General features: G+C 32.5%; 4 protein-coding genes across 5 annotated transcripts; 2 read left to right on the top strand and 2 right to left on the bottom strand.

Moving 5' to 3' along the window:
- Positions 1-1,729: 1,729 nt before the first annotated feature.
- LOC114185296 (biotin carboxyl carrier protein of acetyl-CoA carboxylase, chloroplastic) lies at positions 1,730-5,828 on the bottom strand. Its single transcript, XM_028072951.1, has 7 exons — positions 5,540-5,828; positions 5,295-5,342; positions 4,684-4,832; positions 4,261-4,561; positions 4,106-4,177; positions 2,157-2,222; positions 1,730-2,061 (listed from the first exon to the last, which is right to left on the bottom strand). The coding sequence occupies exons 1-7, from the start codon at positions 5,645-5,647 to the stop codon at positions 2,038-2,040; spliced, it is 768 nt and encodes a 255-aa protein (XP_027928752.1). The 5' UTR covers positions 5,648-5,828; the 3' UTR covers positions 1,730-2,037.
- Positions 5,829-7,936: 2,108 nt separating this feature from the next.
- LOC114183643 (membrane-associated 30 kDa protein, chloroplastic) lies at positions 7,937-11,231 on the top strand. Its single transcript, XM_028070726.1, has 11 exons — positions 7,937-8,080; positions 8,379-8,503; positions 8,629-8,739; positions 8,923-8,987; positions 9,102-9,183; positions 9,581-9,655; positions 9,834-9,904; positions 9,996-10,078; positions 10,198-10,262; positions 10,412-10,486; positions 10,706-11,231. Exons 1-11 carry the CDS (start codon positions 7,978-7,980, stop codon positions 10,769-10,771), a joined length of 921 nt encoding a protein of 306 aa, XP_027926527.1. The 5' UTR covers positions 7,937-7,977; the 3' UTR covers positions 10,772-11,231.
- A 102-nt stretch (positions 11,232-11,333) lies between these two features.
- LOC114183644 (protein TIC 20-II, chloroplastic) lies at positions 11,334-12,132 on the top strand. The gene has a single exon (XM_028070727.1). It carries the CDS (start codon positions 11,384-11,386, stop codon positions 11,978-11,980), a length of 597 nt encoding a protein of 198 aa, XP_027926528.1. The 5' UTR covers positions 11,334-11,383; the 3' UTR covers positions 11,981-12,132.
- A 1,377-nt stretch (positions 12,133-13,509) lies between these two features.
- On the bottom strand, positions 13,510-19,606 carry LOC114185508 (putative RNA-binding protein Luc7-like 2). Of its 2 annotated transcripts, XM_028073264.1 has the most exons (14): positions 19,284-19,606; positions 19,144-19,196; positions 18,760-18,928; positions 18,619-18,682; positions 17,777-17,856; positions 17,477-17,630; positions 16,398-16,459; positions 16,199-16,261; positions 15,941-15,999; positions 15,533-15,614; positions 14,557-14,603; positions 14,232-14,477; positions 13,836-13,898; positions 13,510-13,713 (listed from the first exon to the last, which is right to left on the bottom strand). In XM_028073264.1, the coding sequence occupies exons 1-13, from the start codon at positions 19,428-19,430 to the stop codon at positions 13,880-13,882; spliced, it is 1,245 nt and encodes a 414-aa protein (XP_027929065.1). In that variant the 5' UTR covers positions 19,431-19,606; the 3' UTR covers positions 13,510-13,713; positions 13,836-13,879. The 2 variants fall into 2 exon arrangements, with proteins under 2 accessions (XP_027929065.1, XP_027929064.1); XM_028073263.1 differs by having other exon boundaries at positions 13,510-13,898; positions 19,284-19,605.
- Positions 19,607-20,987: the final 1,381 nt, after the last annotated feature.

The raw sequence follows: 20,987 nt of genomic DNA, 5'->3' as shown, positions 1-20,987 counted from the left end.
CTTCTGTGCTTCCGGATTTTATTTTTAAGCAAAATTGCAACAATATTTGTTTCCTTTTTGGTACGTTTCGAGCACTAAACATTGAAAAAAAAAATATTATTTGTTTCTTTTGTTCCCAAGAACAATTATTGTTTCCTTACAAGACTCAAATATTTTGTTAATTAATTATGGAGGTTTTCCAATGCATTTTAATAAGAGAAAATAAAAAGTTATTCTTTTTTCTATTTTTGTAAGTTTCTTCTAGAATTTTTTTTCGTTTACCAGTGTGACAAAAAATAACAAGCTTGAGCTGAATTAGTTGTATAAACTTTATGCATGTAAGATTAATTTTGCGCAAAAATAGTTTCATCGAGTTTTAATTTCATCTTAAAAAATTTATTTGTATTTTTTATTTGAATAAGTCAACTAGTTCATTTAATTAGTGTTAATCAAATTTAGTTGCTATTTACTTTCAGAAATCGTTATTTTTTATTTACCCATGTAATGAAATATTTTAATTTTGTAATGCTTTTTTCCCTTTAAACTACATAAAAATAAAAGTGATATAAAAAATATTACAAATAAAGCAATCAGTAATTGTCTCTATAAAAAAAATTAATAACAAATAAAAAATTAAAGATGATAAAAATATATATTAAAATATAAATTGTTATAAGAAAAAACTAAAAAATTACCTGCTATAAATTATAACTCCTAAAATAAACTATCTTAAACCCCTTACTAGATACTTTTACATGAATCAAATTAATAACTTGTAAATGAGAAACTAATTTACGAATTAGCCGAATTCGCTCTTTATTTATATATTGTTTTACCTTCTTTTTCTATCAACCCTTTGAACCATCAATTAAATTTATTTCATCTAGAAAGCTTTAATTTTTCTTAATTCATCTTTTATTTATTTATTTTCTTCATTAAATAATTTCTCTATAATTTGTAATTTCTATTTAATTTCTCTAATAATGATTTTTCTATTAGTCTTTTTAAAAATTCTACACATCACAAGTTCTTCAAATGATCCCTCAGAGGTAAATGGGGAAAACATAAACAATAAATAAATATAAGTTAATAATAAAAAACATAAAGACTTACTTACAAAAAACAAAAAATAGAAAACCATGAAATTTTGAGGTACTAAAATCTTCACCAAACCTATTCTATACCAGTTTGCACACATCATCGATTTACCTCACATTTATATAACTTTTATGAGCTTTCAGTGTTTGGTAACTAGACAGAGAAAAAGACATAAAAAGAATACAGAATCATCCTAAACATTGATTCCGAAACAACATTGGAATTTAGCATTTTTCAATGTATCACATACGTGATTAACACTACTGTTCCCAAACATCATTCCAAAACTGGGATGAAGGTTAGGTTCAGTATTAAAAGTACTACTTTACATCTCAGCTGCCTTGGACCATTTTCATAACAAAGCCAAAAGGGAAGGGAAAAAATTCTCAACATAATTGTAGTTGATCTTTAAATAAATTTTTCATAAATATTTCTAAAAGAATAAGATAAAATAAATTGAGCTTTTATCATAAGTTGAAAGCTATCATATAATATATATCAATTTTCAGAAAAGTTATATAAAAGAACTTCTGTAAAAATTAAATACATAGATATTGAAATCGATTTAGTTTATAGAAAAAATTTACTTCATTTTACATTTTAATCTTCCTGTTTTAGAAGTAATCATAGAGACATTTATTCAAACAAAAAATACCACCATGGATGAAACGTTCCCCACCCTGCCATATATAAAAAAGAAAAGGAAGACAACTTGAGATGAATATCATACACATTAACTTACCTTAAAAGTTGAAAGAAAGAAAAAATCACTAGAACATAGTGCAAGCATGTAGAAGAAAAATAAGGAATAAATCCATTGTAAACTAGAATTCTTCTTCTCAACTGTGTCATTCCAATTTAGAACAAAATCTTCCTACACTTCCTCTATCTTTAGGGGGATTCATGAGCCTCTCACTTCAACTACCAAACTGAAGATTTTCATCTACAACACTCTGAGCTCTATGGTTCAATCACAAATAGAGGCTGCAAGGAAACAAAACAAATCAAACCTAAATAACACTGAGCATGTAAATTTTAATGGATGAGTTATTAACCAGGAGGTTCTAGAATATACTCACAGTGTCAACGCTTACAGGCTTTGCATCTTCTGCAACGATTTCAACTATGGTTCCTGACTGATCAGCCTGTAAAGTACACAATTTTTTAAGTAAAAAGATAGAAGAGAAAAACCACAGGACCATCAAGACAACAGAAAATTATACAAACCAGACATTTCTCATTGACTTTTGATATGTATCACAGTTACAAACCTCAAATCATCAAATTGAATCCTATAGTACACAATTATGTTTAATGTAAAGTTTGTTCTGTGGAAGTGTCTACCATAACACATCCTTCAATAATTCAATATGTTTTGGCACTTCAATGTTGCATCTAGACAAAAAAAAAGAGAGAGTAAAGAGTAGCTCTTTCGAATTAAAGTACTGAATGTAATGTGCCGATTGATTTCACAAGCTGTTTTCTCCTTGAGTGTGAACTAAGAATAAATTACTAGTAGGATTTTTTCCTTTTTATTATTCTGCTTGGTTAAACTTCATTGCCACAACCAGCAGAAAGTTCAGAATCTAAAAGAAATTCTTTTATTGATGAACCCTAAATCCCAATTGTTGTGCCCATGTGTAATAGCATCCTTGGCTAGGGTAGAAGATACAAGTGAATGATTTCCCTTGATATCCGAGTTTTCAACCTCCCCTCTTTATTTATACACAATATGCTTTATTTCTTCTACTATCTCAGCCTGTCCAACTAAGCTAATTAACTCCTAACTAAATACAGTACCTGTCAGAGATTAGATAAACCACAGCATTAGCTCATTTGAATGCTGTCTGGGAGAGACATCAATGTTTTAAAATGAGACTGAAACGATCAGAGACAAGGATTGGGACAAAAAGGCCAGAAACTGGAGAGCAGTCAAAGGTCATTACAGGGATTGAAGGGAAAAACACAACCACTGAGGTCAACAATGAGAAGGACATCACAAATGTGGAAAGTGGTGTTGCATAGAGTTTGATCAAAATGTAGAAATCGTAATCAATTCGCTGTGGAGAAGAAGGTATTATGGCCAAAACTGATAATCAAAGTCAATGAGGCCACAAGCCGACAATTGGAGGTATTAGGCCTCCGTCTTCACCAATTGGGAAGATAATGGCACCGTGACATCCAAAGAAAATAGAAGATCCTTATCTGTCATATAGTGAGGTCTGAAATCACTGAAGCAGAAGTGGAAGGTAAACCGATATAGATAGACTAAAAGCTAGGTTATCAAAGTGAGATTCAAAATATGAGCTAGAAGACCTACATTACAAAATGTGAATTGAATCTTATTACAAATCACAAGATACATAATCCATAATTAAAAGAACAAAACTTATTCACATAATAAAATCTTCTATCCAAACATCTCCCACCAGGTTGACTGCCTCAAATAGTCCATCCATACATTTTCCTACCAGTGTAATACAGTTCATTCTATAACTTCCCCAGTAAAATTACAGAAAAATATTTGAAAAGTTATATTCATTGACAGGCTTGAAGAGAGATAGGGGAAAGGGCAATCCAAAATCATGACCAAATCACCATTCTGCAACACATTTGAACACTTTTTTCAATTTCCATTGGCTCAATTTACTTCATAAAGAGGTAAAAATAAATTGCATATGTGCTGATAATCTTTATTTTTACATTCCGCTGTTTCATCCATTACTAATCATTAATTGACAAGTGATGAAGATTCATTTTGCAAAAAGGGGATCATATATTTTTGTTGATTGTACTAATTAATGTTTTCTAGTATGCAAATAAGTGTTAATATAATCCTTACATAACAAAAAAGGAAAATGCAAATAAACCTATCCCCATTCTGTGGTACAAGTTCTAAACTCCAGAGATTCAAATTCAACATTTTTACAAAGCAAATAGAAATCATAGGTGCATGACAAATAAGTGATGCAGAATTCACTAATTTAATTAACAGTTGCAAAAGAAAATCTAAAACATTAGAACTTACCTCTATTTCATTCATTAACTTCATTGCCTCGATGATGCATATAACTTGCCCCTTCTTGACTTTGTCTCCAACCTAAAGAAGGAACACCTTGCATCAGGGTGCAAAAAAGCATGATATGCAAATATTAAATTATGCAATAGATAGAATAGAATTACCTTCACAAAGGGAGGTTCAGCAGGTGCAGGACTTCGGTAGAATGTCCCTGCCATAGGTGATTTAAGAGGTGGAAGAGATGATTTGGTTGACTTGGGCGCAGGGGGAGAAGTTGGTGTAGCAGTTCCTGGAGTAGATGTTGGTGCAAAAGGTGGCGGTGACGCTGGCGGTGGAAGGGATGAGTACACCACCGCAGGTTGAGGAGCAGGTTGCAGTTCAGGCATAGCCTCCTTTTTCCTGATTGTTAGTTCAATGTCATACTGCTTCATCTTCAACTCCACAATGTCCCTTGAATCAACAAGCCTGCAGAAGAAAATTGGACAATAAGGTTTCCGAAGCTGATTGCACCACTTTAAACATGCAGTGAAAAGCTTATATAACAGCTATTACTAATAGAAGGAAGCAAGACTGAATTATCTGCTTACTTGACAAGACTGGCAACTTGAGTAATAAACTGAGAAACCGATTCTTGAGTTGCCAAGACTGAAGGTGGTTCAGTTGAAGGCTTTGCAGGTGGTTCCTCATTTGATTTGGCTTTGATAGGAGTAGCATTGGAGGAACTGTCAAGTGCAACCTTGATGAAGCCAAAAACATGAGACCAACATTTATGTCACATGAGTAGATTTTAACAGAATGTATACGTATTTGGAAGAATTTCTCAGAAGTTAAAACAAACTAAGTATCTCTCATATACTTAACTCAGTTAATGCATCTGAACTTTAGTGAAGAAATTAAATTAGAAAACTTCTATAAAAATTCAGTGCACAAGTTGCTTTTATCATTTTACCTCTTCATTCTCTATTCTATAAACAACACCAAGAAGCTTATTCAAACAACAGTAAATGACAATCCCAATCCCACAATTTTCTGATCAATCATTGTAAATACACAATTTCCCATTCCATCTCAGTTACCCTCTTCAACAAATTAACAATTTTCCATCTAAGCTGCCCTCTTCACAGAAATCATATTTTCAGATCAAACACATATAGACAGATACACTACATAGTAATTCAGTAGAGAAAAGATCAATTACCTCATTTAATTGCGCCTTAAACCTTGTGAAGGACACCGAATGTCCAGGCTGCACACAAAATCAGACAGATAAATGAGTAGTCCCAAAACTGAAACAACAAAACAGAAAATATAAGTCCTGCGTTTGCCCTTTTCGCAACATGGAAGAGACACTTTAGTGTCTGATTTGAAACATTGTAAGAAAAAGATAGAGTCTTTTCAATTGTTGAGACCTAAATTAAGTTAGGGGGAGACAGAAATAAGAACCTTGGTGGGAGGAAAACGTAGGTTGTTCGGTTTAGGAGAGAGGCGAAAAGAGTGTGTGAGAGGGAAATTGGTGGCGGCTTTGGTGGCAGGTGGCAACGAGGATGCCATGTTGTGGAAAGAATGAAAGTGAAACAGTGGTGGTGCAGAGAGGTGAGAGAGATGAAAGGAAGAGAAGCAAAGAGTTAAGGGTGAACAGTGACACACGGCGCACACTCACTGGTCTTCTTTAACCTTTCACTGTCACTCTCACTCTCTCTCCCTCTTACGTGCCCTATATCCACAACCAGAAACAAACAACACACTGTGCTTTAAATATGATAATGCTGCTTTTTAATAATGTTTTTTTACTTCTCAAACTTTTGTTGTTCTTTTAATTACTGTACTATTACTGTACTGTAATGTGTCACGGAGTTAAATGGTACGGATATGGATATTACTTTTTTTTCGATTTATCTGATAGATAAATATATGTTCTATATTTGTATTTATACTTTTGTGAATATTTATTATGATCCGCATTTTTTTTAATATTTATAAATATAAAATATTTATGGGTATTTTTAAAATAAAAAATTAATATTTTATAACATATTTTAATCATAAATTTAAATAAAAATATAATATATAATGTTCGTAAATTTTAAATAAAGTATAAATAACTTATTTAAATAATGTTGAATGATAATTTATTTTAAAATTAAATGATAATAAATAAATAATTCAAAATCAATGTGATAATGTTTTAATCATGTTTTTTTTTTCAAGTTAACTTAGAGTATAACAGATACAGGTATTTACGAATATGGATACTATAATATTTGTATTTGTCTCATTAACATGAGTATAGAAACACCCTTACTCATAGTCTACAAGTATCCATTTACAATATTCATTTACTATCTATGACGGATTTTATTTACAAATATCCGCGAATACTAATTTTTTTGACATTCATATAATGTGTATTTATTTTAATTTTTATTCAATTTTTCATTTTTACTTTTTTCCTTAATTAATAATATTGTTCGTGTTGAATGTTATTATTTTAGACATACCATTGTCTTTAAGTTTGTACATTATTCACAGTATTTACAATTCCTTTTAGTTTATAAATTGCAATCCTTTATTTATTAAATATTTAGTTAATATGAAATTAGTGAATTTTTTTTAAAATGTTTGCTGGTCTTATAGCATAGTGACAAAATTAGCATAAAGATTAAATACGAAATTAAGGGTTATTATGTTGTATTTTTATGTGTGTATTTGTTATGGTGATTTATAATTTGAAATAAATCGATTAATGTCTCATGACTATAACAAGAATAAGGCATGTACATGTGGTATGATTTTACCATAATCAAATTAAAATTGTGTCACTTGATCATAATACTTATTTTTATTAAAATATTGTTACTTTAATATGATTTATTTCGTGTTGTTAACTTATGACATATTGACAATTTTAGTGTTAAATCACCTAAATTGATAATAAAATAAAGATAAAGATGAAAGAGAGTTGATGTGTTAAATGTGGTGAAGAAGTGTTAATTTATTTTAACACCTTCAACAGATTTTTTTTAACTTTTAAGTTTTTGTAATTTTATTTTATATGTTATTATATATTTCAATATTAAAAATATAATTAAGTGTTTTTATTACAACTTTATATAATATAATATATAAATCTTTAATTTCAATAACTTCTACAATTTTATTCAGTTTCAATATTTTTATTACAATTTTATAATATATATATATATATATATATATATATATATATATATATATATTTAATTTCAATAACTATTATAGTTTTATTTAATATCATTATTTTTACTACAATTTTATATAATAAGTATATTTATATATTATTTGTGTATTGCAGTCGATATGTGTATGCGTATATTACTACTAACCAATGAAAAACACAGTGGACATGTGTATGTGTATTCAAAGTTTTTAATTTTAAAATTAAATATAAATGATTTTTTAAATTTAATAAAAGTATTTTTAATTTATTATATAAATAATTTTGTTATTAAAAATATTTATTTTAGTATAAAAATAATTAATTTAAAAAAACAGTTAAATCTAATAAAATGATTACTTAAAAAGTAAACATGTAAAATAATGATTTTAATTATATATATATATATATATATATATATATATATATATAAATCTTTATATATAAATATAGATATTATTATTATTATAATGTATTACTATTACTATTGCAAAGATATTGCTTGTTAATAATTTCATTTATTCTATATTACCAAAATGTAAGTTTATTATTATCTTCATAAATACAATATATATTATTTCTCTCGACAAAATATGTTTTATAAAAGAAAAACCACCCGGTGTGAAGGGTATAAACACTAGAGGCTTCTCTAACAAGATTGTGGTTGGTGCAGAACATAGACCAAAGGAAAATGGCTATGGTTATGAAGACAACGCCAATCACGGTTGCGGGTTTCGTTTCGACAAAATCCTCCACTCTTCCACCCTTCAAATCATCGTTTCTCAGTTACCGCTGTAAGTCTCTACCTTTGTTCTAACCCATGTATGATCACACGCTATATTTTTGTTCTCATATAATACGTGGGAAGATACGTTTTCTTATTTGATTCTTTGATTCACCAAAAGCTGGCGTAAAAGTTTAAAAGGAAGTAGTTTGCATGTGTTAGAGTGTTTTTGATCTGCAAAAATTTTATTTCACCCGTTTAAGAAAATGTATAAGGAAAAATATGATAGTAGTGAATGTAAAAGTATGATGCATATAGGAAGAAAGAAATGTTTTTTACAACGGAAACTTGATGGGGTTGTATTGCAGCTGGAGCACCGGAAGTTCCTGGTATGAGGGCATCATACCCTCATAGCTTGAAACGTAATTGTCATGGTGGCGGTGCCCTTGGAACTCAAATGAATCTTTACAGCAGGTTTGCTAGAGTTATCAAGGTAACATTGGGTTATACATATCAGATTTTTGTCTGTGTATAGATAAAGTATAGATAGCAACATATGAATTGATCTTTTTGTATTCGCTACTGTTTTTGAATGCTGATGAGGTTGAATTAATGCAGTCTTATGTTAATATCATTATAAGCTTCTTTGAAGATCCCAAGAAGATATTAGAACAAGCTGTGCTGGATATGAACAGTGATTTGATAAAGGTTCGCCAAGCTACAGCACAAGTATGTAATGACTTTTTGTTTACATTTATATTTTGTGTCCCTGGGTGGTTAATTTTTTTATTTCACTTCGGGTTTTGGATTTTACTTTTACTCAATTTGAAAAAGGGAGCACTACTATTGTTTAAGGGTCAGGTTTAGTGAGCTGAATGCTTTCAATAAACATGTGTATTTTATTTTCTTCAGGTTCTCGCATCTCAAAAACAGTTAGAAAGCAAGTACCAATCTGTCCAAAACGCTTCTGATAAATGGTATTCATTTTTCATAATTTTCTTTGGTTTAAAGAACTTCTATATTTTTATGTTGCACTCATCATTCATTGTTTGGTCTTTATTCTCATTCTCTTTCCTTACTAATAATAATAGGTATGGAAAGGCACAACTTGCACTTCGGAAAGGAGATGAGGATCTTGCCTCTGAGGCACTTAAGAGAAGGAAGTCGTATGCCGTATGACATATCTAAAAGCTTTGTTGCAGTTGCGTTTATTCATCATAAATGTGAATAATATGCATCAAGTGTAAATCTTGACTTGTGATATTTGTTCACTTTTACCACATTATTTATGAATTATTGTAACTAGATGAAAAGGAAAGGGCTTTGGACATTGATTTCTGGCTTTTGCATTGTGTATTGTGTGTCTGTTCAGGACTTGTTGGTCATTGTGAATTGAGAAAAGTTATATTGGGTAGGTGGGAGTGTGATATTGATTTCTGCCCTTTGCTTTGTGCTGTGTGTGCAAACTCATTTATTTTGTGTCTGTGTCATTAGCCATTATGAATTGAAATTGAGTTGTGTAGGTATATTGAAGTTGATTTCTGCCATTTGCATCATGTGATATTTACAGGACAATGCAACTTCTTTAAAGACTCAGCTTGATCAGCAAAAGAAAGTTGCTGATGATCTTCTGTCCAAAACACGGGTTAGTTGCCATATTTTACGATAACTTCTTGCTGCCATAAAGTTAATGCTCTTTTGAACAAAGAAACAAGTTTGTCGGACTATTATTACATGTCATTGATAATGTTGAGCTTTTCTACAATCAATTAGCAGTTTTGGTTATTTTGTTGAAGAAATTTGTGTTTTTTGTTTTTCAACAGCTTTTGGAAAGCAAAATTCAGGAAGCAAAGTCAAAGAAAGATACTCTTAAAGCAAGAGCTCAGTCTGCAAAGTTTGTGTTTGGCTCATCTTTTTTCATTATTTAAAAGTCTGCAAAGTTTGTCTATCACCTTTATTCTTCTAATTCTTTTTCTTTTCCTTAGGACTTTAACCGTAGTCAGTGAGATGGTGGGCAATATCAGCACAAGCAGTGCCCTTGCAGCTTTTGATAACATGGAAGAAAAGGGTTAGTTTTCTTATTAGTTAAACCCTTTTGAATGCATCATATTGAAGAAATGACTTCCATTTACATAGCATATACAGTTCTTGTACTATTTATTTCAAGCAAAAGTTACATTTTTCCAGTATTAACCATGGAAGCTCAGGCAGATGCATTGAATCAGTTGTTCACTGACAATCTTGAGGGGAAGGTAATAATGATAATACTAATAATGGTTTTTCATTGATCTTATAATAATATACCTATTTCTACAACAATTTTCTTTCACGGTTTTGTGCAACATTTCTAAGGAAAACTATGTTTCTGGTTGAATTATTTCCTCTCTTACACTTTTCACAGTTCGCACTGCTGGAGAACTCTTCTGTCCATGATGATCTTGCAGAGTTAAAGAAAGAATTATTTGCAAGCTCCAAGGTCTTTCTCTATCTATGACTGTTTCACTTTATCTATCTACTAGTTACCAACACAATCTTGGATGTAACATTTTTTATTGATATGAAATTCCATGTTTATATCATTAACACTGAAATTTGTGAGTAAGACATTCAATAAAAAAAAAATTATTCAATCGTTTAACCATGTGAGATTAATTTGAATCTATCTGATGTTTCATTTTCTTTTTTGGATTGGCAGAAGCTAGAACTTCCCCCTGGAAGAAATGTTTCCAGTAACAAAGAATTTCCATTCCTTGCGATTTAGAAAGAACTTGATGGCTCGGAAGAGGAGCAAGGGGATACTTACTAGCTTCTAGCTTCTCCCTTTTCAGCACTTCACTTTTTCTGGAGTAATAATTGCTCTATTTTACCAGTTTTCTTGGAATTTTTTTAGTAACAATTAGTTATAAATGTAAGTTTAGTCTCTAATGATCACTGCTTTAATCAGATCAAGTTTTTCTCTGGTCTTCATTTCTGATTCCTTTAGTTAGAAATTGGAAACATTTGTAAAATGCATGAAACATAGTTTAGAATAAGATTTTTGGAATAAACCTTCTGAGGAAACTTATGGAAAAAAGCTTTTCGAGAAACACATGAAATACATTTTGGAAAGAACGTTTTCGCAAGTTTTTTGGAACAAGTTTTTTTCTCTTTGTTAACATTCTTCCTCTCTTCTTTCTCTGCGACAGAGGCAATGATAAGGGGTAATTTAGTGTTATTATATTGGTGTGGGGTGCAGTTAGTAATAGGCATTTTATTGGGCCAGGGAAGCCCAATCGATGAAAAAAATGAAGTAGATTGAGAGATGAAAAAAAAAAGGCCGAATAAAGGGAAGAGTAGTAGAAGAGAGAGTGGTGGCGGCGTTTCTGTCTGAACAATGGCCACTCTTCCGCTCCTCCGCCCAAGCTGCTTCCTTCCCACTCCAACCCTAAAACCCTCACTTCCCAGACACAAACCCTTTCTCCCTCTCAAACTCAAACCCAAAAACGGCGCCGTCGGGGCGCGCTTGTCGAACACCTCTTCTCCGCCGCCGACGGAGCGCCTCATCTCCATCGCCGCCTACACCCTCCCGTTCTTCAACTCCCTCCAGTACGGCCGTTACCTCCTGGCGCAGTACCCTAAGCTCGCCGTCCTCTTCGATCCCATCGTCCCCTTCCTCGCCTTCTACAGATCCGTCCCCTACGCCTCCTTCGTCGCTTTCTTCGCCCTCTACCTCGGCGTCGTGCGAAACCCTACCTTCCCCCGCTACGTCAGGTTCAACGCCATGCAAGCCGTCACCCTCGACGTTCTCCTCGTTATTCCTCACCTCATCGCGCGAATCTTCTCCCCTGGTCGAGGCCCTCTCATGGTTTGGTCCAGCAACGCCATTTTCGTCTTCAGCATTCTCTGCTTCCTCTACGGCGTCGCTTCCTGTGTCTTGGGACGCACGCCGTATTTGCCCTTTGTCGCCGACGCTGCTTCCAGGCAAATCTGATTTTATTTGGGCTTCTGCAATTGCTTTTCTTTCTGCTTTCTTCCTTGTATTTAATCCCCTGTCGAATCTTTCTGCATTTTTGTATCATAATTCTGCGAACAATTGATTCAATCAACCGACAAGTTAATTAACTCTGTTTGTTCTTTCGCTAATGGATTGCTCCAAATGCAAATGCAAATGCTGCTACTTCTGGTTTTGCTAAACACTGTACTGATTCACTGTTTATCCATCATCCGATGTTCAACAGCAATTTGGTTCGAAAACAGTCTAGTTAAGTTTGAACCGGATTTGATAGTCTGTTAAGGTTTTTGATTTTTTCTGATTCTAAACAAAGAATTAACCGAAGTTGTAAATTATGAAATACGTGTCGATTTTGCTTATCAAAATTAACCAATGAATTGTATTTTTATCAAGTTCAAATAGTTATATCTTTCTTACACAATCTTAAAAGAAGAAAAACAAAATGTAATTTTTTTTTTTCTGATTGGATTTATTTTTAAAGTTGAGTGGTTTTTCTTTTTCTCTTCAAAATTTTAAGAGACATGTTCCTACGAAGCTGAAAAGCAGATTCATTCTACTAAGATGAACTTAATCCGATACAGATCAAAACAAAATTATGCACCATCATTTTCCAGCAGAAAGCTCGTTTCATGTTCGACAACCGGTAAATCTAACTATTTAATTTGTTAACACAACTTTTAGCTTTCCATGCCCTTCTCGAGACTTTTGTGGTTCCAATTTTATCCTCCGGAAAAGAAAGCGAAAAGTTCATGGAAGAATACTAGTTACACTTTCTTTCAATGATTTAAAACATTGTTAAGTCCATACAATTTGTTAAGTTTCATTTTCACTCTACTTAGATTGTTTTTCTTATCCTTTTAAATAAGTTTATTCCTTTATAATTTCAACATAATTCAATGAGTTATTTCCATCACATCCATCAACATTAAAAGTTCCAATTGTCATTTTTTACGTTTAAAACTTCTCAATTATTATATTATCAACATTACATCTTTTCTTCCTTTTTTCATTTTTCACTTATGATGAAACCCTAGGAAACCACTCTCCCCGCCAGTCTCCCAACCGAAATTCGACAAATTCTTTAAGCGTTGTCAATTTGAAATCATTGAATGAAAGAACGAAACGAGTGAGATTTGCACACAGAGGATTTTGGGTTCGCGCACTTGCTCCTGTATGTTTTGAAGGACATAGTCATGACAAAGAACGCTAGAAACCTTGTCTATTATGCTAAAGGAATGCTCAACAGAGAGGAATTTGACAAAGAGGTTTATCGGGTGGCTGTGAACATAAAATAATGAACAAAAAAGAAAAGAAAAAATGATTTCCAGTGGTTTTAAACAATCGGAAAAAAAAAATTCAACTATCAAAAGATAACAACACAAACTTTTGTTTCGACATTTAATGCTACTGCGACAATTTCTAAACAAAATAACTAAACCGAAAATAAGATATACGATAAAGGATTACAAATATAATTCAGTATAGAAAAGAAGCGCTCAAAAAAAGTGTTAACAAATTAACTCCTTACCGCCTCAGAAACAGGAAAACCATAATTGTTTGGTTAAATCAAATTCTCAACTAACTTAAAACACTAGTGTGTGAGTTTTTCTGTGCACGACGACTGAAAATAGTAACTCGAATCAAACTACTATTTTTAAGCACAATAGCAAGAACTGCTCCAAAGTAAGGGAGATTACAAATTGGATTAACATCTGCAAAGCAACACAAGACCATATTAGGCTACACCTAAGCTCAAGCTACATCCATCATCGAAGAAACAGTTCAACACAAGAAATCGCAAAATTATTTGTCCAACATGAGGTTCAACACCCACCTAAACTAAACATTTTCTCATATCCATAAGATTCATACCAATTGCTAATATCGATCATGACGCCTGAAAAAGAAAATACAAGGGTTAGGTACAGATACCAATTAAAATAAAATTATGCTTTTAAATTCATTAGTTACATGCACATGCACAGGCCCATGGATGTACAATCCCCACTTCTCTCTCTAAAGTATAACCAGGAACTAAACTCATAAAATAATGGAAGAAAAAGAAAAATAAACAAACAGAGGAAGTTAAAGACTATCTTTCAACAGAAATCTACAAAGCCTACTTGACCTTTAGATCAAGGGCCCATATGGGATCCAAAGCAGCTGCTTCGTACAGTTAAACAGACAGAATGTTATGTAAAAAAGACAATTATAGTCAAGGAGCCTGTACCTATGTCGATCATAATCTCTAGATCGCTCTCGAGATCTAGAGCGTGACCTCCTACGACTTCTTGATTCATAGGAGCGAGTGCGGTCAGAGTCTCTGTCACGGTCTCGCTCATATCCACGATCTCTATCATAATGCCTGTCCCGGTCTCTACTCCTACGATCATGGTCTCGCCCTCGTTCACGACTATCACCACGTTCACGGTCCCTGCTTGACTCCCTGTCTCGATCCCTGCTCCGTTCTTTTGACCTATGCCAAATAAATGCATATGAGTTTTAACTAAATATAAAATTTATTTAAATGCCCATCATTAAGCAATGAAATTTACCTCCTGTCCTCATGCCGATCAGTCTTTCGGCTTTTGTTCCTTTCTTCCTGAGCCAGAAAATAACATAGTCTGAGAACATTCCTCTACCCAATTAAAATAAAAGTCCATCTATATTGAACATTCAAAATCGACAAATAAACTAGACGTTCCCAAAAACACAAACCCCGGTCGCACAAAGTTATCCTCACCCTTTCAATCTTCCTTTCTCCTAGAAATGGTCAAAACACTTTGAAATAATCACAAATAGCATTTCGACTTAACAATTGCAGAAAAGAAGAATCTCTTCAGTATTAAACAACATTGACAAAGTGACAAACTTTTTTGACATCTAATAGTGTTGGGGACCAAAACTAGGTGCACGAGTGACAAACTTAGTATGTGTATCAGCAAATAAAAATATATTAAATTAAATGTCAAGATATAAAATGCACATGATCCAAGAAGACAATTGATGAGAGATGCCATGTATAAGCCACGGTTTGATTGATAGATTTAATGTAAGTAAAAATATCTCTTTAAGAAAGACAACAGGTTATGCACAATGACTGAACAAGCATTAAAATTATAAATATACAATTTGCATATCAGTTCACAAGTTTGCACGCTTCCATACCAAATAGAGACCAACAAGATGCAGAAAGGAAAAAAGAAAACTTTTCACATTAGAAACTATATTAGAATCTCTATAGACACCAACCAAACAAACATGATGGATTTAGATCATGGATTAATTAAATACATTTAGCAGTTACCACATTATTCTCATACCCTTTTTCTTCAAACAACTCCAAAAGAGATGAAATTACTACGGCTTTAGGAATAACGTTGCAACTTGCAACCAAACTGGATCTTAACATTTCTCTCCATATAAAAATAATAATAAATTTCATGAACCTGCTTTGAAAATTAAAAATAATAATATATTTAAAGAACCCTAAACACAAAATCAGAAATGCATTAAAGATGTCTGTCTTACTTGAAGTTCTGCTAACTTCTCACGAATCTGCATATACCCTAAATGAAGTTTTCCTCCAAAATGATCAGCTAATCGGCGATCGCTGTAAATAATAATAGAAATCAAACTGTTCAAGCAAAATACACCAGAGCATCAAGAGAATAACATATTCATGTATGGCATTATTTCCCCAAAAACTTCTAGGTAAGAATATCATGATCTACAAGCAAAAAACAGAAAAGACGCACATTCTTTAGCTGCAAAAGTTATCCTCGTAAAACTGGCACAAGAGCCTGCTGGTGACAAGGAGGTATTACTAACGGGTCAAAAGCTGAAGCACTTGAAACCCCAAATTCTAACACCATAAATCCCTTGCAAAAATTAAGGAAAAAGAGAAAAGATGATGGGAGGGACAAAATAAGTCGTTACCTGTCATAAACACTCAAAAAAGCTCCACAAATGTCACATACACGTAGCTTCTGATCGGTCTGAATTGTTATGACAAGTGAAAGAGGCATAAGAATTAATGCACTTATGTATGTATGTATATATTATAACAAAAAATAAGCTATAAATTCTCAGTAAAAAAGTTGATAAGAAAAAAATAACTAGGCATGCCAAATTGTAGATGTAATTATATATTATATAATCATATAAAATCTGCCAGATCATGGAAAATTTACTCACAATCCGGACATCTGCTGCTGTATACTTTGATGAATCCAACACTGGCTCCTGCCTGGCAGGAAGCTGAGACAGAAAACAAATACAGTACAAACCGGTTACACAGTAGTTGCAAATTTTGAAATAGTATGCAAATAATACAGTACAAGTATTTCTGTAACGTTGTATAGAAATCAACAATAAAATAAAACATATGAAAGACCTTCTTAAGTGCTTCAGCCTCTTCCAATGCTTTTTGAGCCTCATCAACCATTCCTTGTTCACCTGTTCATTCAAAAAATAAATATCATCATTAGATAAAAAGGAAGGAGACTTTCTAAAAAAGATTTGTTCATATGTTGGGCGTTAGTAAGCAGAAGGCAAAGAACATATCTTGAGGATGAAATTTGTTTTTTAAAGCTAAATACATACAAAACCAAGATTAAAAAATAATGATATCATGAGTCATGATTACCAGGCAGAAGTCAATTACTTGATCATAGTGATATTAAAACAAAAGCAAACCAAATCTTCTTAGTGGCTAATGTCACAATACATTAGTTCGGAAACGGATATGTATGTGTGTAAACAGACCATATCAATGGTAAAGCTCTCATGTGACATGAAATTTTACACCTAAATAGTCTTGGTTCCATTCTTTTATAAAGAAAAAAAAATCATCCTGGTGATTTTACAGCAATATAAGAACATTAATTGTTTATATTTCTGATACAGGAGAAAGGGGGACTAGTTATCGTATTTAATGATATCATTTTAACCTCCATATCATATGCATTATTTTAAGAGGAGTCGGAATTGCATGTGACCTTTTTATAAACATGGAGGGTGGTGATTTCCTTAAGACATAACATGAACTGATCTAATTTAAGGGTTGTTAAAATGTCTAATGAGAAAGAACATTCGAAAATTTTGTGGTTAGCTTTAACTACCGAATTAAGCCATCACTCCTTAGGAGAGGGTGCTTGTGCTTACTTTTCCTATCTGTTACTCCAGAAATCTATTAGATTGTTTGTTCATAATAACCATCTAATGCACTAAGGATACATCAGCATTTTGAAAACATGAATATAGAAAGCTTTTCAGAGATATTTAAGTTGGGTTTTATACACAATTTCAACAGTCTGCTTTGGTTGGTTTTACTAATGTGCTATGCTATTCAAAACAGTATATAATCAAAATTTAGAAGAGACAGGTCTACCTGAGTTTCAACCTGTCTACAAAATTAAGCAAATAAACAACAGCAACAACAAATGAGCTGTATAAAGACTTCCACTGACTTACCAAGATCCTCAGCCTTCTTCAGCTTTTCATTTATCATCTCTTGTGTTCGAGGATCAGGAGCAACTACAGGAAGGGGTGCCAAAGGTGGTGGATTTGGCAGAGGTGTAGGTAAAGATGCCCTATCTTTGTTAAAGGCATCTAAAAGAAGCATGGACTGTTCGAACATTGATAGGAAGCCAGAGCAATTATTAGTAACTCCTCATAAAATTTAAATCAGAAAATTATCTTCATCGTCTAACAACATGACTTACTAAAGTAACAATCACAAATGGATATTCATGTTCAAGGGATATCACTGACCTGCTTGTCTGCTCTCTTAGTTCTAAGTTCCTCAACGACCTCTAAAGCTCGAATCTTGAGATCTGTCTTGCCTTCAAGATCTGCACATTCGGAATGTATTAGATAAGTCACAAACCTCAACAATCACACCTTTCCCAGTCAGTAAGTTCAGCAAAATGGATCAAATGACATTATGTTTTATAGTACCAAAGCAGACAAAAAATAAGACCAGTTTTTCACAGTTTAAGAGATGCTTCAAACTGAAAACATTTGCATCACCTGTGACTCTCTTAACATAAGATTAACATTGTGAACCATTTATAAAATAAACGTGTTCAAATACTTAAATAATTGAACTTCTTTCTACTGTATTTACTGGTACTATTGTTAAATGCCATGATAAATAAGTGTTTGAATGTAAACAATTATCAAATCTCACCAATGAAGCTTTGGTACTAAGTAACACATCAATTTTGACTTAAGAATAAAATCATGTAAAAAGATATCAATTAGTTTAAATCTAATCAATGATCAACTGACTTCATACTACAAGAATTTAAACGACTTTAATATATCAGTTATCCAGGTACCTAACTACCTATCATAATTCCTAAAACATCTCAAACAATTACGGAATTCCACAAGTGCATACACCCAACTAGCAAGCCAGGACAAAAGTTCTGACTAAAGATGACCTAAGAAGCTGTAACAGATCCAATTAACAAATTACCCCCCTGGCAATCCATACTTCTCTACAGTTAAATACCCCCACTGGCAATCCATACTTCTCTACAATAAGACCCAGGAACGCCCATTCATTTAAAAGCAAACATGTCCAACCAGTAACAACAACAGTACAGTACCGTATTGATCAGCTTCTTTTAACTTCTCTTTAATTTCCTTAGACAGCTCAAGCACCTCAGGGGTCTGCAAACACAAAACAGATTAGTATAACTTACCACAAATCGCCACAGGGGAAACCTAACACAACAATCAACACTCACTTGAGTAACTTCGGAGACCGAAATCGCAATGGCAGCCTTTGCATCCTCGTCCTCGAGCCGCTTGAGAGCCCTGCCAATTTTCCTATCACACTCACCAATAAGCTTGTCTATCACATCCTCCAATTCCCTATCATAATTATCAGTGCCTTTCGCCTTTGCCTCCTCGTATCTAAGAACAGTTAAGCAATAACAGTACCACAAACACAAGAAAGACACTGCATCTAAATGACGCTGTCATCGCAAACTCTTATCTATTTCTCGTACTTCAATTTTAAAATGAATGCAACAAAATGAGGTAGTTTAAATCGAAAAGACCTAAAACCTAAACCAAATTGTTTTGTGCTTCGATTGCAATACCCTAGTCCTAGAGATCGAGAAGGATACTCTTTCCGGAGCTGAAGAGAGTGCACCTTAGGGCAAGGTCCCATATCCATTTTCTGAAACGGAGACAGCGAAATCCAGAATGAAAAAAAAAAAACGAAGCCCTAGGATGCGAAAACGAATGGCGAAACAGAAGAAGTTACCGTTAACTGGAAGAGTTCGTGAGGGCAGAGACCGACGAGGTAGAGACGACAAACGTCGCGATCGTAGTACTTGCGATTGACTTCACGGACATCGCCGTTACGGTTGGCTCCCATCAACACATCGAGCTGCTTCCGTATAGCATCCATGGCTGCTTGCCGGCACGAACTTCAGTGCTGCTATGTTATTAGCCTTTCTTCTTCTTCTTCTTCTTCACTCTTGTGCTGTGTTTTTATCTTAGGTTCGGTTTGGGATCTGAAACGAAAATTTACTCTCAAAAACACTACAATGTCATGTCTTCCAGTATTATTAGGGTTAAGAGGGGGTGGTGGTCACTACTCCGTTTATTTTCCTATATCTATAATTTATAATTATTAATCATTATACTGGATTTATTTTATATATTTTCTTATTTCTTTTACTATTTTAGTTAACTAACATTTTAGTTTTATAATATATAAATAATTACTCCAGTATTTTTATTGAATAATCATTTCTATTGAATTTGATATAAGTTTTTATTTTATTTGGGTAAAAAGTACGATATCCCATGAATGTTTGAAAACTGAAATATATATGATGGATAAGTTTTTTCTTTTTTTTCTTCTTATCTCTTTCAGAAAGAATTAGAAGATTTATTTAAATAATTATTTTTTTAAAATTGATATATATATATATATAATACTTTTTCTATAACTAATTATTTGTTTAAAATTACAATCGTGTTATTCACTGTCAATATATACTCATAAGACACATGATTATTTGGATATATGTTGATTTTTTAAGATGACATGTATTGAATCTACACCAACATAATCAGCATTCAAAGCATGAAAATTTAAGATTAATTATCTTAATCCAATTATTATATAATTTGGTCAACCAAACTAAAGTCCAACCATGTAAAGTCCATGAATCCTAATATAAAAAGCACACACGATTACGCATTTTTTTGACATTTATTCTCTCTTACACATTATACTTACTTCGTTATCAAAATATCTTTTGCAAGTACATTTCCTTCTTTTTATAACGTTTGAGGACAAATACCCTTTTGAAGTTCGAGTTCTAGAACTTTTTAGGAGAACTTACAAAATATGTTTAGACATTGTAAGAACAATAATTATTACTTTCAATTTATTTTTATTATTAATTTCATTTCACTTGGATATAATGTTTTTTGAAACTTTTTTTTTCATTGTTCTAAAGTACAAAATTAAGTTTAAGTTGAATCTAATCGCATAAAAAAATAACCCATATTTTAAAAACAAGTACAAAATAAATAAAATAAGTAGTGTGGTACATAAAGTAGTTATGTTACTATTTTGTTGTTTATTACAATCATTACATTACATTGATCTTCTTTGTGTTACCTAGGCAAGACCACTAGTGTGGTGTGCTTTTGTTATCATTTTCTTTCTCTTTCAAATTTTCAATAATTGTTTAACAACTTATTAATGTTGTGGATTGATATTGCTACATCAACTAGTTTTTATGGGTAGAACAAATGTCAAAAGTCATTTGAGTGTAGGTGAGGAGATGGAGAAAGGAGAGCTTCACATGAGTATTAAAGTGGAAGGAGGAAGAACGTTCATTGAATATGACATCTAAAATGATCCTTCTCCTCCTACTCAAATACATTTTTTTGAAAAAATAATTATTTATCCATATTTTATTTTATGTATAATACATTTTGATGTATT

Source organism: Vigna unguiculata, chromosome 5 (assembly GCF_004118075.2).
Source record: "Vigna unguiculata cultivar IT97K-499-35 chromosome 5, ASM411807v1, whole genome shotgun sequence".
NCBI classification, from domain to species: Eukaryota; Viridiplantae; Streptophyta; class Magnoliopsida; order Fabales; family Fabaceae; genus Vigna; species Vigna unguiculata.
This window is presented reverse-complemented; position numbering and strand designations above follow the sequence as displayed.

What these genes read in the sequence shown, in the direction of transcription:
- LOC114185296 (XM_028072951.1), bottom strand. Translation starts at nt 5,647, where the DNA reads ATGGCATCCTCGTTGCCACCTGCCACCAAAGCCGCCACCAATTTCCCT. An exon ending in TTAAGGCGCAATTAAATGAG is followed by an intron (nt 4,833 to 5,294) that starts GTAATTGATCTT and finishes GGCTTCATCAAG; the next exon opens with GTTGCACTTGACAGTTCCTC. An exon ending in AGCCTGTAAGCGTTGACACT is followed by an intron (nt 2,062 to 2,156) that starts GTGAGTATATTC and finishes GTTTCCTTGCAG; the next exon opens with CCTCTATTTGTGATTGAACC.
- LOC114183643 (XM_028070726.1), top strand. Translation starts at nt 7,978, where the DNA reads ATGGCTATGGTTATGAAGACAACGCCAATCACGGTTGCGGGTTTCGTT. An exon ending in TGATAACATGGAAGAAAAGG is followed by an intron (nt 10,079 to 10,197) that starts GTTAGTTTTCTT and finishes ACATTTTTCCAG; the next exon opens with TATTAACCATGGAAGCTCAG. An exon ending in AATTATTTGCAAGCTCCAAG is followed by an intron (nt 10,487 to 10,705) that starts GTCTTTCTCTAT and finishes TTGGATTGGCAG; the next exon opens with AAGCTAGAACTTCCCCCTGG.
- LOC114183644 (XM_028070727.1), top strand. Translation starts at nt 11,384, where the DNA reads ATGGCCACTCTTCCGCTCCTCCGCCCAAGCTGCTTCCTTCCCACTCCA.
- LOC114185508 (XM_028073264.1), bottom strand. Translation starts at nt 19,430, where the DNA reads ATGGATGCTATACGGAAGCAGCTCGATGTGTTGATGGGAGCCAACCGT. An exon ending in CTAAGAGAGCAGACAAGCAG is followed by an intron (nt 17,631 to 17,776) that starts GTCAGTGATATC and finishes ATGTTCGAACAG; the next exon opens with TCCATGCTTCTTTTAGATGC. An exon ending in GATCGGCATGAGGACAGGAG is followed by an intron (nt 14,478 to 14,556) that starts GTAAATTTCATT and finishes TATTTGGCATAG; the next exon opens with GTCAAAAGAACGGAGCAGGG.